The sequence below is a fragment of the Photinus pyralis genome, unplaced genomic scaffold (genome assembly GCF_008802855.1).
Source record: "Photinus pyralis isolate 1611_PpyrPB1 unplaced genomic scaffold, Ppyr1.3 Ppyr1.4_LG9, whole genome shotgun sequence".
NCBI classification, from domain to species: Eukaryota; Metazoa; Arthropoda; class Insecta; order Coleoptera; family Lampyridae; genus Photinus; species Photinus pyralis.
In genome coordinates, this window is record NW_022170878.1 from 9,487,024 (window position 1) to 9,504,227 (window position 17,204).

The window sequence follows — 17,204 nt, forward strand, 5'->3', positions numbered from 1 at the left end:
CCTCGGTACCTAGAGAAAGTGTTACACGAAAAGGTTTACCTTTTGCGATGCAATTTTAGAGTATTGAATGCCAAGGTAAACTGCGGTTGTATGAGGGAGAAGTATGTAATTGACAACAGCTTTTGACAGTGGTAGGTACCTACAGTGAAAATGAATCGATTTTTTGAAAAGTTGGGAGAGCCAGTGATACCACGATGCCACGTGACTTTAACGACATGATTTTTCTCGGTTAAATAAAAAAAACATTCAGCCTGCTACTTATTAACAATGAAACTTGCGTATTGTTACATATTTTGAAATTCTGGACCAAGGAAATCAATAAAATTGGCAGGTTTGTAATGTGAAAGAGGGAGAACTACATGGGGCCAGACAATGAAAAAGAACGGAAAAAAAACCACTAGGTACCTATATATAGAAAAAGTTACGGCCGGCGATGGCGTAAAGAAGAAAATAAATAGTATAGAAAAGACAAAAGAAGAGATAGAAAAGATGAAAGATATGCTGATTGAGGTATAATGAAGAGAGAGGAAAACATTGGAAAAAGTAGACGAAGAACAAACGAGAAAGTGAGAAAAATAAATTAAGGAGAAAGAGGACAGAAGATGTAAGATATGGGGATATGAAGATTAGGTACCATCCTCTTCAACGTGGCGGGGGCAGCAAGCAAAGATGAACATTTTAGGGGGGAATTAACTCTCAAGGATTTTGATGGCCTCTGCTTTCAGAAACCGATTTCGAAAAATTTGACCTCCTCTTCAAACTACGCCGGTTTCATTCCGTTCATACGCACAGATCACGTCAATAAGACTTAAAGGTAAAGTCACCGTCTCAGAGCATACGGAAAAAAGACAATGGAGTAATTATTGCGCAACCTTTCCAGGACGTTTTCAAAGAGGGTCATCTAAGACAGTGTTTCTTAACCTTTTTTAGCGCATTTTTAAGAATTAAAAAAATGTGCTATTGTTTGCGTTTTGTCCGTCCGTCCGGACCCACTTCTGACGTTTCGAACTACTTCCAGGAGATTAGTCCTAGAGTCCTGGAATTTTTTTGCAGTAGGTATCCTTGAAGGTGTGCCAGACGGCCATTAAATTTCGCTGTCTAAAAGGGCCCCCCTCCCCACGAATTATTTCCTGAGATGCTGTTTTTGAAAGTAAAACGTGGATAACTTTTACATACGATAACCAATTGGTCTCAGATTTTGCATACGCATGCCTTTAGTAGTGCCATAAAAAGGGGGGGGGGGTTAAACACCTGTTCTAATGAAAGGAATTAATTTCTACTAACCATACCCCTCCTCTTCGACCTCTTTATCGTGATCGGGTATATTCCCTTGTACCTCAAGAACGGATTGTCGTAAGAGGGTACTCACAAAGAGTGATTGACACGTTGGCAAGAAATATATCCATTGGTGATGGCAAAACAAAAGCTATTTCGGTTAACAAAATGCGCTTTATCCTAGGCTTTATCTGTAGGTACAAGAGTTGTGCACAATTTATACTTGTTTTTACTGGTGGCCTACTTGTGAATGGTATTTATCTCTATGGCCCACCGCCGTGTTATATCGGGGGGTATGGAATCTCCCTGGAGAGCGGGGGGGGGGGGGCCAACCCTTGGGACATTTTTGAAATTTAGTAGCTTTTATAGGTATTTTTTAGACTCATTTACATCTTTCTCGTACTGCACAAAATGTATAGAATATATCGTCGCCCTCATACGAAAACCTCGTAAGTCCATTTTAGGGCAAAATTGAGATTTAAGCGTCATCTGTTGATAAATAATTAATTCAACATGTGGTACAACCGTCAAATTTCTATTTTAAAAATGTTTCCTGTAATTCAATAAATAGAATACCTCGTAACTCCATACTTGTCATACACCAACACGAAAACCGCGTAACTCCATATTTTGAATGTCAACGGTAATCAGCTGCATTTTCAGTAAATAAGTGATGTGCGTTGCTTAAAGTAAATATTAAGAGGTAAGCAATCTATACTGAATTATTTTACTATAAATGTAGGATTTGTGCAATGGTTATGTGGAAAATGTTAATGTGTTCAGAATGCCAGTTATATGGAATACTTTTGATGACTCACGAGACGTTGGTGTCGTTTAATTTCAATTTAAAAATGTATGGAACGAGTGAATAGTATCTTTAGGATGATCAGCAGTCAAAATAAGAACCAATAGGACCAGTAACATTTTTCGAGTATTGTGAGAATATTATGTACCTAAATGTAAACAATGTTTTCATCATACATACTTCCTGTTTTAAAGGCGTTTATACAGTTTATACTAAAGAATTATGTGAGTGTACAAATGGAAATTTTTGCAGATGTCGCGCAGCAAAAAGATTCTGCAATTGGCCTTACAAGAGGACATTAGTTTCCTAGCTCCAAGTAACGTAACTGAAATCGCCACCAACCAACCAGTCTATACTACTCTTAATAACGTTTTTGATTTGGACCTTACGCATGATACTGAAGTAACTGAACCTGAATTGTCTGAAATCACAAATCTTTTGCCAGAAAATGTGCAGAATAATATTTCAATTGAACCTGAATTGTCTGAAATCACAAATCTTTTGCCAGAAAATGTGCAGAATATTTCAATTGATAGTAACTTCTTAGAAGCTATCAATGAGCCGTTGGAAATCTCCTCCTTAAATGAAGGAGTAGAAATTGAACAACATTCACACCCTGGACCTTCCGTCGCGGAAACCACAGATCCTGATTACTTGACAGGAGAGTCATCAGACGAGTTATCAGAAAGTTCATCTAAATCCACGCCTACAGATGCTATTGATGAAAAGGAAGACACCCCATCTGTCAGTAGGGAAAAACAGCCAAATGAGGAAAAACGGAAAAGAAAGAAAACTAGGCACGTGAATCAAAATGAATGGTTTGATAATGATAATAAAATAAAACGACAAAAGGGCTTAGAATACTATGGAAAGAAAAAAATTGAAAATAAATGGAATTACAAGATATCCAAACCAAAAAAAAATCTACAAGAGCGTTGTAATTGCCAAATTTCTACCAAAGGTATGAAATCTAAGTCATCGTTTTTTTGTACAATTTTTTCGGAAGACGACAGACTGAAAATATTTAACCGCTTCTGGAAACTTGAAAAAAGTGCAAAGAAAGTTTTTGTTGCGATGCTTATGAGTGTTGACGACACTAAACGGCAGAGGCATAGAAAAAATGACCACGAATCAAGAAGGAAAAATAGTTTCAATTATTACTTGAAAAAAGACGACGTAAAATATAAAGTGTGTAAAAAAATGTTCTTAAATACTTTAAGTGTCGGTGAATGGACAGTGAGGGATTGGAAGACGAAGGAAGTGCACCATGAACATCTGATGAATAATAGCGAGGAAACTCAAGCTGAAATGTTAGTGGAACAAGGAAAAGAAGAAAAATTAAGAAAGAATGTATTTGAGGAAAGGAAATTGTGCCTCAAGAATTTCTTTGCGGCTTTACCGAAGTTGGAGTCCCACTACTGTCGCGCAACTACCCAAAAATTATATCTTGAACCAATTTGGCGTTCCAAAATGCACCTGTACGGTGAATACAGCACTAATTGGTGCAAAGAAAATGGGACAGAGCCGGTGTCAAAAACATTGTTTTCGTACACTTTTGATGATATGAACCTAGCTTTATTTACCCCTAAGAAAGACGAGTGCAACATCTGTGTTTCAAACCAAATGGGAAATCTAGAAGAGGCTATCTATAGGGTACACCAGGAAAAGAAGAAAGAAGCCCGAGAAGAGAAAGCCAAAGATAAAACTGACGAAAGGAATAAAGTGTACACTATGGATCTACAATCAGTTTTACTGGCCCCACACTCAAATGTGTCGAGCCTTTATTACAAGAAAAAACTAATTGTGCATAATTTCACAATTTATAACATAAAAACCAAAGAAGCATTCTGCTTCATATGGAATGAAACAGAGGGTTCTGTGGGGGCAAATGAATTCACTACAATAATTTGCAACTTTATACGAAAAGAGTCGACAAATTTAATTGAGGGGGAGGAAATTATTCTTTACAGTGATGGTTGCGCTGGACAGAATAGAAATTCCGTTCTTACATTGCAACAGAAAAAAAAATAACTATTGTACAAAAATACTTGGAACGTGGCCACACCCAAATGGAGGCCGATAGTATTCATTCTTCAATAGAACGGGTCTTAAGAAAAAGAAAAATAAATGTTCCCGCCGACTATATTGACGTTTGCTTACAGGCAAGACAAAATCCAGAACCGTACAAAGTACACTACTTAACCCATGATTATTTCCTAAACTATGCAAAATTAGGATTCCTCGCTTCCATAAGACCCGGGAAAAAAGCTGGGGATCCCACAGTGCAGGACCTACGCGCCATCAAGTATAAACCAACTTGTGAGATTGAATACAAACTTAGGCACTCCCATGAATGGAAACTTCTTCCTGTACGCATAAATAAAAATCCCAAAATTGACATCCTACCGCTTTACAGCGAAAGACTAAAGATTAAATCCGACAAATTTGAACATCTGCAGGCCTTAAAAGAGTACGTAATGGCGGATTATCGCGATTTTTATGATAATATACCTTACAATACTAATTAGTTTTCTACAAACATAATAATTAAAGATAACATTGTTTCATTAACCATTTTGTTTTCTTGCTTATCCTTTTGATTTCAATAAAAATAAATATGAAAGTTGCGTAACTCCATTATCACCTGCACATAATATTTGCAAACCTCGTAACTCCTAAAATCGAATACCTTGTAAGTCCCGTCCATGGCGCCTTTTTATAATAAAACCACGTATCTCCTCCATTTACATCGTTTTTTTTAAATACCTGTGTATATTCATATTAAGATAGACAGTAATTTTACCTTCATATTTGATACCTAACATCTTTCAATTTTTAACTCTGAAAAAAAAGAAATAGTTTTTTTATTGCCCTGTAAAATTGAAATTTTTGGAGTTACAAGGTTTTCGTATGAGGCCGACGATTTGTCTCTGATGGTACAAATGAGGGACTATGTTTACAAATTTCAGGCTTAGGTACAACACGGACATCACTATCAGAAGATTCAGTGCCTGAACAAGATTCAGGTTCAAATGATGTGTCAGTCACTTTAAATGCGTTTTGTGACGGTCTTATATCTACGCGATTTCTTCGTATAGTGTTGCCCTTATAATCCTGTAACACATATGATCGTGGATTCTCATGCATTCTTTCAATTTTGGCGGGTTCCCAAATTTTGCGTTTGTGATTTAACACAGTCACATCACTACCTTCATTAAGTGGTTTTAACGTTTTAGCTGTTCTATTGAAATAGTTTTCATTGAGCTCTCGCTTCTTAAGCATTTTTTGAGTAACACTTTCGCACAACTTAGGCTGTCGTAAATCACAAGTGATTGGAACTTTAGTCTTACAATTCCTGCTATTTAAGAGCTGTGATGGAGAATATCCCATCCCTTTTAATGATGAATTGCGATAGTTCAACAAAGCGCAACTTAATTCGCCTTTGCCTTCCTCTAAAGATTTTTTAAGCAGGTTCTTAGCAATCGATACTGCTTTTTCTGCTAATCCGTTTGAACGTGGATATTCTGGACTACGTGTAACAAGAGTAAAATTCCAATCTTTTGCAAATTCCAAGAATTTCTCACTGTTATACGGCACATTATCAGTAAGAAGTATATCAGGGGAACCAAACCTTGCAAAAACTGTTTTAAGTTCACAAATTACAGACTCGGCACATTTATTCTTAATAGGTAAAACTTCTAACCAGTTTGAGTATGCGTCAAACAACACACAATAGCTTTGATTAGCATAAGTAAAAATATCTGAACCTACACGTTCCCATGGTCTTTCAGGGATTGGATATGACAATATATTTTGTTTAGGGTTTTTTCTGGCAAATTTCTCACATATTTTACAACTTTTAATATATGTCTCAATATCTGTTGTAATTCCAGGCCAGTAAAAAACTTTTCTGGCTTGAGATTTTGTTTTTTCCATACCTAAATGGCCTTCATGCAGTAATTTGATCATCTCTAACCTTAGCTTACGCGGAACTACTAACTTATTTTCTAAGAATAACAAATTTTCAAACACAAACAATTTTTCCTTAAGTTTATGATAGACTCTGATATTATCTGGAATTTTACATTTTTGATCAGGCCAACTATTGTTAATAAAGTAAAGAACTTGACTTAGTTGTCTATCTTTCATTGTTTCATTAGCAAATTGTTGAATTCTGTCTTTGGACATAGGTAGGGTTCGGATAACTGAGTGTACCGCAAACTCTATGTCATTGTCTGTCCGGGGTGATGTTTGTCTCAAAAATGCACGAGACAAAGCGTCAGAGATATACATATATTTTCCTGGCCTATATTGTATGTTAAGATCATATTTCAGTAATTTCAATCGCATTCTTAAAATTCTCGGTGATGCTGACTGAAGGTCTTTTTTAAATATTGCCTCTAACGGTTTATGATCACTATGTATTTTTGTGGGCATGCCATAAATGAAATAATGAAATTTTTTTACAGCAAAAAGAATAGCCAGAGTCTCTTTTTCAATTTGAGCGTAAGCTTGCTCAGTTTTTGTCAAGCTGCGAGACGCAAACGCTATTGGCCTACCTTGTTGCAATAGACAGGCTCCCAGCCCATCTTTAGATGCATCAGTTTCAATTTCGATTGGATATTGTGAATTAAAATAGCACAACACAGGAGCGCTAGTGAGCAAATATAATAAATTATTGAAAGAATTTTTATGCTCATCTTTCCATTCAAAAGTTACATCATTTCTGGTCAAATTTCTCAAAGGAGCAGTCAATTTGGAAAGATTAGGTATAAATTTTTCCACGTATTTTACCATCCCTAAGAATCTTAAAACATCAGCCTTGCACTGTGGAAGAGGCATTTTTAAAATTGCTTCAATGTATTTTTTGTTTGTTTCTATGCCTTTCTTTGAAAAAATCTGTCCCATAAATTTGACACTCTCTTTTTGAACTGTATTTTGCTTTTGTTGAATTTTATATTATATTGAGATGCTCTTTCCAAAACACCCTTCAAATTTTGGTCGTGTTCAGCTTCTGTGGATCCAGTAACAATTAAATCTTCAAAATATAAACCCACTCCGGGTAAGTCACCAAAAACCTCAATATTTTTTTTTTGAAATACCTCAGGTGCTGAACACAGCCCAAATGCTAGTCTCTTAAATTTGTATCTCCCAAAAGGAGTACCAAAGGTCATTAAATCAGAGCTATCGTTATCTAGCTCAATTTGCCAATAACCGTCTTTCATATCTAGTACGGTAAAGACATTCCTTTTAGATAAGTTTACAGCAATGTCATCACAAGAAGGAATCAAAAAATGTTCCCTCTGGATAGCCTGATTCAAGTCCCTGGGGTCAAGACACAATCTTAGGTCACCATTTGTTTTTTCAACAATCACCAACGGATGTACCCATTGTGATGGTTTATCAACCTTTTCAATAATACCCTTGGACACAAGATCACACAACTTATTCTGTAGTGGTTTTAACAAAATATGTGGGACACGCCTAATTGCATTTATTTTAGGCTTAGCATTTTCTTTCAAAGTTATGTGATGTTGTGTAGGAAACTTTCCTAACCCTTCAAAAACATGCTTACCTATACTTACTAATCACATCATCTATAGATCTAAACAACTTTTGATTTGTTACTGAATCTAGTCTCTTTAGTAACTGTAAGTCTGAACATTCTTGCACTCCCAGAAGAGGAATTTGATCTGCAGCCTTCACCACTATAAATGTTACTTGTTGGTGACAGTTTTTTACAACACAATCTAGTTGAACTTCATCTAAAGTTTTCAATTTAAAGTTCGGGTCGCCATATGATATTAACGTAATATTACTCTTCTTAATTACGGAATTTGGTGCAACTTTCTTCAGAATACTTAAAGGTAATGTGCTTACCTCTGCCCCAGTATCTAATTTAAAAACAACAGGTTGTCCATTAACTAGCACTTCTTTCGTCCACATTGTTTCGGAGTTCTGGTGTTCTGATTTCCTTCCAGACACTGAGCTTACGTAGAACTCAAATTCGCTACTGGTTTCACTACTGGAGTACGTTCAGAAACCAGATAGGAGTTACGCTGATCGTTCAGAAAGTGTAGTGTGATCACCTTGTACAACACTACCCTTTGTTCAGAAACGCTTGCAAGTCGCCTCAGTGTAACTCTGGAGTGACCTTTCATTACCTCGCTTTTTGGCGCGGTAATAATCACCTGTCATGCGCATTTCATAATTAACTGTCAAATGTCAACAATCGTTGTCCAAATTATTTTATTTTCAGTAAAGTAAATTATTAAATTAATAATGGAAAATGCGTATGTGCCAGTAGTTAACGAAAATGGTTTATATATTATTGAAAATGAAAATGTTGTTTTGCAAAATACTCAAAGTAAGTAGGTACATTATTTTATATATCGATTCCTATTTTAATCCTATCAGGTGGAGAGTTACTGTATCATTCAATTAATGCAGATTTGCAATCAATATTTGGCATTGAATATTATGAGGAATTACAAAAGCAACTTGCCGATCTTGGACTTCCTTCACCAAACGGGACGAGTACGCCGATGGGAACCAAAGTTTCGTGGAGTCACGAGATGACATTAAAGCTCATTCATTTTTTAAAACTTCACCAAGAAGATTTTAAATCGACCACCATAAAAAATGATGCAGTATATGCGCTAATGAAGGATGAAATGAAGAATGATGGTGGGAACTTTACTACATCCCAGATTAAAGATAAAGTAAAATATTTAAAAATGAGGTATATGAAGAAGAAAGATAATATGAAAGCGACTAGTAGTGGTGCTGCCGCTATACAATTTACTTATTACGAAGAGATGGATGATATTTACGGAAAAAAACCAAACGTTGAGCCCATTGCAGTAGCATCCTCTCTAAGAGGACGCAACTTGGAAGGTAAGGATCTTTTTCTCTCATTATAAGTAAATTTGATTATATTATTATACTTAGACAAAAAGGAAGACAGTGATGACGTTCGATCTCGATCATCTAGTCCGCCTGTTACGGAAACTGCATCAACAACTTCAAGTATCTCTCCAACACCATCAGTTTCCAGGAAAAGGCGTTTCACAGAAGATGATATTGAAAGGCGGCATAAAGAGAGGCTGAGTTTACTTCGAGAGTTGCAGCAAAAATCCATTGAAAATTTCAACATGCAGATGAATAAACTTTTAGACAAATTGTAGGATTATGACAGTAAAATACCGTACACATCCTGTAGAATGTAGTGTATTTTTTCAATATGTAAGAATATGTATTAAGTTCGTAACAGTTTATGTTTATTATTAATGATTAAGTGTTTCATAAAGATATTACAAAATATTTACAAGTATTTAGTCCATAACATCAAATAATCTTTGACACAACTGATCACGTTTATGAGTTCCATTCTCATGAAATAAATTTCCTCGGCCATTATGTTCACGTTCCAAATTCCCTCTTACAAATTGGATACCCTCATTTATAAACTCCTCTACCAATAAATCTTCCGATTCTATACATAAATTGTGCACAACACAACATGCGACAACAGTTGCAGGAATCAAATCTTGTCTATTCATATCTAAAAATTTAAGTCGCCGTAGTCGTCCAAATAAAAGGCCAAATGCCCTCTCTATACTTTGTCTGGTCTGAGATACTCTCAAATTAAAATTTCTTTTTGCTGCATTCATATTTCCACTGTTGATGTATGGAGGTATGCACCATGACAAACAAGGATATGCCTTATCGCCTAAAATAAACTCTCCATTGGGAAAATATTCCATAACATTTTCAGTAACCGCATTATATATGTCGGAATTGCGGAATATTCGAGTATCGCTTACAGATCCAGGATAACCCACGAATACATCAGTGAATTTTAATGAAGCATTGCAAATTCCTTGCAGTGTAATTGCGTAATGGCATTTTCTGCATATATATACCTCTGGGTCATCTTTGGGGGCTTTTATTGGAATAAACGTTCCATCTACTGCTCCAATAACACCGTCAATGCCTGCAAGATTGGAGAATTTTTCTTTAACTGCTTCTACCTGTTCGCCTGTTGGCCAAACTATAACTTTTGGCGCAATGTTATTCAACGCTTTGATGATACGGAAAAATGACACACTTAAAGAAGACTTTCCCATATTAAATCTTTCTCCTACTGATCTAAAACGAAGTGCTAGTTATATATGAATGTATTCCATATGTAGGTAGGTACCTAAATGAATCTGGGGTTGCCAATAGCCACAGTACAGCAAGTAATTGTCTATCGATGTCTATTAAAGGTCGTCCCACAATGTCTTTTTTCTTTATTTCATTTGCAATAATTGGTAACAACTTGGTATATGTCACATAATTGATACGGAAATGCATTTGAAATTGTTGTTTACTGAGGTTCGGTATTACCCTTTCCATATAATTCTCAATCCTAATCGGCAACTTTCTCCTTTTTGAAGGTACAGGATCTTCTTCGTCTTCAATATCGATAGCTTCAAACACAAATATTTCTAATTCCGATAGGAATTGTTTAAATAATGAGATTGCCAAGCCACAAATAAGCTTCCTTTTGTTCATATTTAAAATTGTTTGTTTTGCTCGAACTTTCTAACCTTACAAAAATAATTGACAGTAGCATCTCACTCCGTGCGTTTCTAAAGTACAGAGTGACATTGGGCACGTGACATCACTCTACACTTACTTCACACCAAAGAACATCACTTGTTTCTGAACGCACTCCTGGTATCGGATTCTGTATTCACTTTTTATCAAGGTCAAGCAAAATCCCAGACTAAAATCAAGCTTGAAAATTACTATTCATATACCTATACGCCTTCACTACGCAGGTTCACTGGCTACCTGACACCATGTATTACTTGTAAGTATTGTAATTAAATATAATTTATTTCTGCAAGTCATTACATTATTATGACAACATCAAGACACAAGTAACTTGATACTTTTTACATAATAATAATCTATACTATTATACAATCCTAGTGTATTTGAAAAATTGAGGAGAATCCAAATTTTTCAATTTTTGGTAGTATCGGTAATTTCCAGTTAATTTACGGTCTCTGTTAATTGGACGAGTTTTAAATCGCCGCGGTCGTCTTTGTATTATTTTCGCTGCTGCGTAACACAATAAAACGCCAGATAAACCCAACAACACATCATACTCGTCCATTTTTAAAGGTAGAAAAGTGAATATTTATATGAAATGATAAACGAAATACTTTTAAGGTTATGTACTATAATAGTTATTTCATACTGAGTAGTTAGAATGCAGAGGTCAAATAACTCAACAACGTCACGAACGTAGTTTTATAAATGTCAATTCGAAACGAACTGCCAACTTCCAACGGTAACTAAACGGCAACGGCAACGTTAACTGCGAACGTCAAGTTTATAAATCCACCTTTAAAGATCGTAAACGGAAAATCTAGCAAATGGGAAAATGTAAACACAACAAGGAAAAAGATAGGTTATGATTAGAGCCCGGAATTGTAAGCGCAATCAAACAGTGAAATAAGTATGCAAATAAGCACGTAAAATGTAAGAAATAAGCACCAAAATAAGTACCTATATTAAACAAAAAATTTATTTAAAAGTATTTTTACTTAATGCTTATTATTTAATTTATTGCTTTATTGCAATACACAATGAAGGTCATTCTCAAATTTTCCTGAGTAAAACTTCTTCGCCGATCTGTAAAAAATGTTTTATACATTGAAAATGTCCGTTCAACGTCACATGACGTCACAAGTGCATGTGAAAAACACCACAACTCTTCGTCCGTGTATTCCTCTTCAAACATGACGTCATCACCAGAAAGTTTTTTCAAAATTTGACGCAGTGTATTGTAGCCGGAATTTTTCAGTAACACGTTGCAGAGTTTGTCGTATGCAAATTTGACTACACCATGCGTTTCCTTTGATAAAGAAGTTGAAATTTCCTCGACCAACGAAAGTGAATGTTCTAAAGAATTATTTCGTGCTTCCAATTGAGTAATAGCATCAGGTATTTTGGAAAAGTGAGTGTGAATGTACTGAATCTTCTCTTGAATACCTTTTTTAGAAAAGCATTCTTGTGCTGTTCCAATGCTGGCAGCGTCTTCTGCATTTAGAGCACTCAAAACTTCTTTGACTTCGCTGAAATGTTCAGCGTAGTACGATACAGCTTGCAACCATGATCCCCATCGAGTCAAAACGGGTTGAGGTGGTAAAGGTATATTTGGAGCCAGTTCATGAAATTTTTGAACTCGAATCGGTGATTTTATGAACACCTTTTTAACACACGAAACGAGGAGATCAACATCTTTATAGTGGGTCCTAATTGTTTCCGCGACACGATGTAATCCGTGGGCAAGACATGTCACGTGAACTAACTTAGGGTAGAGCACTTTTAAACCAGACCCTGCTTTAACAATATATGGAGCAGCATCGCTAAGGAACAACAGTACATTGTCGTACCGTATGCCTTCTGGCCACAAAAGTGTCAGGGAGTCATTAAAGAATTTTGCCACAGTTGAATGATTCACATGATCCAGTATTTGTATGTTAAGAAGATAAGATTTGCTACCTGCTTTCAAAGCTCCTACTACAGCACTACATACACACTGTCCCGCCGCATCGGTGGTTTCGTCAATTGAAATCCAAATATTTTCATATTTCATTTGGTCCCTAATCTCACAAATTACATCGTGAAAGCACTGTTGCAAATATCTTTTGCGCAATGTAGATTCGTCAGGCACTTTTTTGTTTGTGTACTTCTCCAAAAATTGTCTAAATTGCAGGTTATTCAATTTCCACAGCGGAATGTCGGAACCCAGACAGCACCAAACGTTCGGCGAACGTTTATTTTATAGCCAAATAATGCCCCAACGTCCCGGGACTTTAAATGAACGTTCAAAGGACGTATTTTAAAGGTTGTCCCAGGGACGAACTGAGGCAAATGTCTTGCGAACGTTCATTATAAGTCTCATGTCTGTTAAGATACAGGGAACGTTCTCTGGACGTTTTTAAATTGTATAGTAAAACCTACCTTTATAATTCTTGAATTGGTATAGAATGTAATAAAGTGTCTATAGAAACAACGCTAATTAAAATTTCAAACTTTGACCGGCTACAACTATAATTCAATTTGAAAAGTCAATCATGAACGAGGACGACACGAGGACAGCCGACTCGACTGACGATCAACGACGGTTCATTCCATTTCGTTTAGAGCCGCTTTCCTTTCAAATGATCTAAGATTTTAAGTGAACCACTCCCAACTACTCTATTCTGAAGTTGAATGGAACACTCATTTTGTTTACCAAAAAACACCTAACCTAAAAATTGGTTTTGTAGTTAATTATGGATTTATTACCAGTCATTATTAATCTATTGGAAGGTCCAGAAACTAGTGGGAGCAGTAGTGAAAGTAGTACTGATTCTGAGGTTGAGGAATATGCTAGAATTGTACGAATTGAAGGATATATTGAAAGAGTAGTTGTAAATTATAGTGAAACAACATTTAAATTGCATTTTCGAATGCACAAATTAATAGTGTACCAGTTAGCTAGTAGACTGGAAAACAGTGGTTTCATCCCTGTTCATGAACACGGAAAAATGAAAATATCAAGTGAAAAGGCCATGCTTATGACATTATGGTACCTTGGAAACACGGAATCATTTAGGCAGGTTTCTGATCGTTTTGATGTGTCACTGAGCTCTGCTCACCGTGTAATTGAAAGGGTATTAAATTGTATACTGTCTCTACGTACTGAGTACATTAAGTGGCCAACGCAGGAGGAAACAGAAGTTATATCTAAAGCTTTCGCCACCAAATTTGGCAGTCAAAATGTAATTGGAGCAATTGATGGATGTCATGTGAGAATTCGGAGGCCAAAAAATGATCAAGACTCATACATCAATAAAAAAGGATACTTTAGTTTGCTAATACAAGGAACTGTCAATAGCTTCAGGCAATTTATTGACGTGTATTGTGGAGAGCCGGGATCTCTGCATGATGCTCGGTTGTTAAGGAGGTCCTCACTGTATTCTAAAGCCGAAAATAATGTTAATTTCTTTGGCAATAAATACTTACTGGGTGATTCAGCATATCCATCTCTGAGTTGGTTAGTACCTCCATTTAAGGACAACGGTGCCCTAAGTAACAATCAAAAAGTGTTTAATTTTAAACATTCATCGACACGCATTATTGTTGAACATGTGTTTGGACTTTTGAAGGGGAGGTTCCGCAGGCTACAACATTTAGAGAACTTAAATATCAATATCTGTGTGAAAATTATGATGGCTTGTTGTGTGCTTCACAATATTTGTGAAAGCAAACATGATAATACAGTAATAGAACCTTATGACATAAGTAGTGATGTTAATAGTGAAATACCATTGCAGTCAGATGTAAAAAACGTAACCAGGCATCGGAGAGAACAAATATTTGAAGAAATGTTTTCGTAATCAGATTATATGTTTTATTTTTTATTTCATGAAATAAACAAATATTTATAGTAACATATAACATATTCCCAATGTAATATTACATAATTTAAAAAACGAAATTACTATTCATATTGAAACAACATAATTACAACTATTTATGAGTTTAACTTATTTAAAATTTCTTGTAAGAGATTCACTTTCTGTTCCTCAACTTTGTTCCTTATCTCAAGAAGTCTCATTTTTTCCTTATGTCTTTCATGTTTTCTCCTAAATTCCTCTTTTTTTATTTGTAGAATGCTTCCTTTTTTTTCTTTACTTCGTGTCAGTGTGGGTGTTGATGACCGTGATGATGACGGAGAGGACATTGCAGACATCTCGGGAGGTGGCAATGTGTCGGGTAAATTTTGTAAGTTATTAGATTCTAATGTATGTGTCGCACTGCTCGATGGTTTTTCACCTAGAACCCCATCCATTTCAGAAAAAAATAAAAATCTAGTTGGTCCTCTTCCGGTTTTTAGCATGTTATCTTTTGCAGTTTTATAAGATCGCATTAAGTTTTTCCACTTATTGTGGCACACGGTAGCGTTCACCTGAAAGCCATTGCTTATCAGATCATTTGCAACATTTTCGAAAATGAATTTCCTTTTTTTAGGATGGTTTTCATCCTCAATGTGCACTTCCATTGACTTAATAAGACACAACGTCTCGTCATGCGACCAGCTGTGACGGTAGTTTTCCAAGTACTGTTCCAAATTGTCCGATGCCGGTTCCAAGTTCTCTACACGACTTTGATTTGAGGCAACTGTACTAATAGAACTACCGGTAACTTTTGCGTGAAATAATAGACTTTGTGCAAATGCATGATCTATAAAATATAGTAATTAGCAAAATTTGATTACATAGAAATAGTTATATAAACCTGTCATTGCACGATTGTAATCAGTTTCTGATACACATAATTTATATTGTACGTCGTCTTCCTCTAGGATTAATTCCATTATTGTTTCGTGATATTACCCAAGCAAAATATTTTAAGCAAAGATGTAAATAAAGAACTAAGGTTATGTTTACTGATCTACTCTAATGCTCCCGCGAAAAAGGTCGTGCATGAGGGGAAGAGGGAAACATGAACCAGATCAAAATGATCTGTGGTAATGGAACACACCGGAGCTCTTCAGAGTTACTCGATCAGCTCTGATCAGTTGAAAGGAAAGCGGCTTAGGTAGTATTCATGTTTTGGTTTGTCCGCCATTATTGCGCGCCAAAGTTTTGTGTCTGTTGACGTTGGACTTGTATTTTTCGTTGGAATATTTTCTTCTCCAGGTTGTAATTGCGTAAGTATATGACATATTTTTATAATGTTGTTATTTATGGTAACTACACATTGCAGCAATTGTATTTTATTTATGAACAAAAACCTTAACCTCACTTATAAAAATGCCTGCATTGAAAACCACATTTTCCTTTGAATTTTAGCAGTTGGCCAAGTGTGAAATAAAACGACATTCTGTATCATTGACGGAATTATTATAATTGGACCTGGGCGCGTTCGGAGTGATCTACGTTCGCAAATAGCGGTGCACATAATATCGTATAGGTACGTACTGAATTCGTTAATGTTTGCCAATTGATGTGAGTTGCAATTAATATTTAATACCTGTGTTGATTTCGTATACCTACAATGCCAAAGTATAAATTAAGTCGCTCATCTTATAGACATGCTCAAGTTAAATCAAATCAACAAATTGCGCAACTTGAACATACAGGTCTGAACGTAAATCAAATCGCCTTTAAATGTGTGAAATTCCCATTTGGTAATAAATTTGTAGTATTTCCCTTGTTACATTCTGCAACTACCAAATAAAATACCTTATTTTGGTTTGTGAATACAACGTAATTGGATGAACATGTAAATTATGTTTAATTTTAATTTTCACGCTTTTAGTGGAAAGTGTCTCTTTTCATTCTCTTCATTTAGAAAGAAGATATTTTCAAATTATGTATTAGTGTGGTGTCACACTATGCGTTTTTACCGCTCCCGCTAAAACGCTCCTGTTTGACGGGATGGTAATATCACACGTTATTAAATGGTACCAGTCACATATATGCGTTTTCGCCGCACCAACCGGATGCAACCGCATCCTGCTGCCGCTGCGCAGGATGACATGACAACCACAATGACATGAAACCACGTGTTGTTGCACGTTGGTTGTCATCAGTTGTCACACTGAGCGTTGCAACCGGGTGTTTTGTTAGGTTTACAATGTTTGATGTCGGTGTATTCATCGAGTGCGTGCATGCAAAAACTGCACTGTGGGAAAAACAATCTAAAGAGTATGTAGATAAAAACTGTAGGGAGAAATCATGGGTAGAAATTGAATTTTTGGACATTCGGTAATATACAACAAATTTGTTCTTGTTCATTCGAATTTTCTCATAAAACTTCGCAAACCTATTATGAGATTCTCGTCCTGAATTAAAAGGATCAATCCAATATTAACGATATATCTGCTTTCTCAATAACCCCTCCGCCTCAAGCGTACAAACCATCTTTAACAATAATTGAGACATGACACTACTTAGACTGCCAAAATATAGCAAAACCGCATCCCGTTAGACCGGAATAGTGTGAAAAGTAGATCTCATCCTGTCAAACCGCATCCGTTTTAGCGGGAGCGGTAAAAACGCATAGTGTG

General features: G+C 35.9%; 3 protein-coding genes and 1 long non-coding RNA gene across 6 annotated transcripts; 1 reads left to right on the plus strand and 3 right to left on the minus strand.

The window, feature by feature from the left end:
- Window positions 1-8,111: 8,111 nt before the first annotated feature.
- LOC116181310 lies at window positions 8,112-9,397 on the plus strand. The gene is made up of 3 exons (XM_031501628.1): window positions 8,112-8,447; window positions 8,498-8,977; window positions 9,032-9,397. The coding sequence occupies exons 1-3, from the start codon at window positions 8,363-8,365 to the stop codon at window positions 9,265-9,267; spliced, it is 801 nt and encodes a 266-aa protein (XP_031357488.1). The 5' UTR covers window positions 8,112-8,362; the 3' UTR covers window positions 9,268-9,397.
- LOC116181309 (protein ALP1-like) lies at window positions 9,344-10,787 on the minus strand. Its single transcript, XM_031501627.1, has 2 exons — window positions 10,284-10,787; window positions 9,344-10,231 (listed from the first exon to the last, which is right to left on the minus strand). Exons 1-2 carry the CDS (start codon window positions 10,637-10,639, stop codon window positions 9,415-9,417), a joined length of 1,173 nt encoding a protein of 390 aa, XP_031357487.1. The 5' UTR covers window positions 10,640-10,787; the 3' UTR covers window positions 9,344-9,414.
- Window positions 10,788-13,293: 2,506 nt separating this feature from the next.
- Window positions 13,294-14,695, minus strand: LOC116181378. Of its 3 annotated transcripts, XR_004147245.1 has the most exons (4): window positions 14,456-14,695; window positions 14,153-14,214; window positions 13,993-14,107; window positions 13,294-13,498 (listed from the first exon to the last, which is right to left on the minus strand). It is a non-coding gene; the product is annotated as an uncharacterized LOC116181378 (long non-coding RNA). The 3 variants fall into 3 exon arrangements; XR_004147244.1 differs by having other exon boundaries at window positions 13,294-13,492; window positions 14,153-14,695; XR_004147243.1 differs by having other exon boundaries at window positions 14,153-14,695.
- Window position 14,696: 1 nt separating this feature from the next.
- Window positions 14,697-15,850, minus strand: LOC116180790 (the record flags this gene model as incomplete). Its single annotated transcript, XM_031500917.1, has 2 exons — window positions 15,428-15,850; window positions 14,697-15,373 (listed from the first exon to the last, which is right to left on the minus strand). Coding segments are annotated over exons 1-2 (756 nt in total), but the record flags the coding sequence as incomplete, so codon positions are not given.
- Window positions 15,851-17,204: the final 1,354 nt, after the last annotated feature.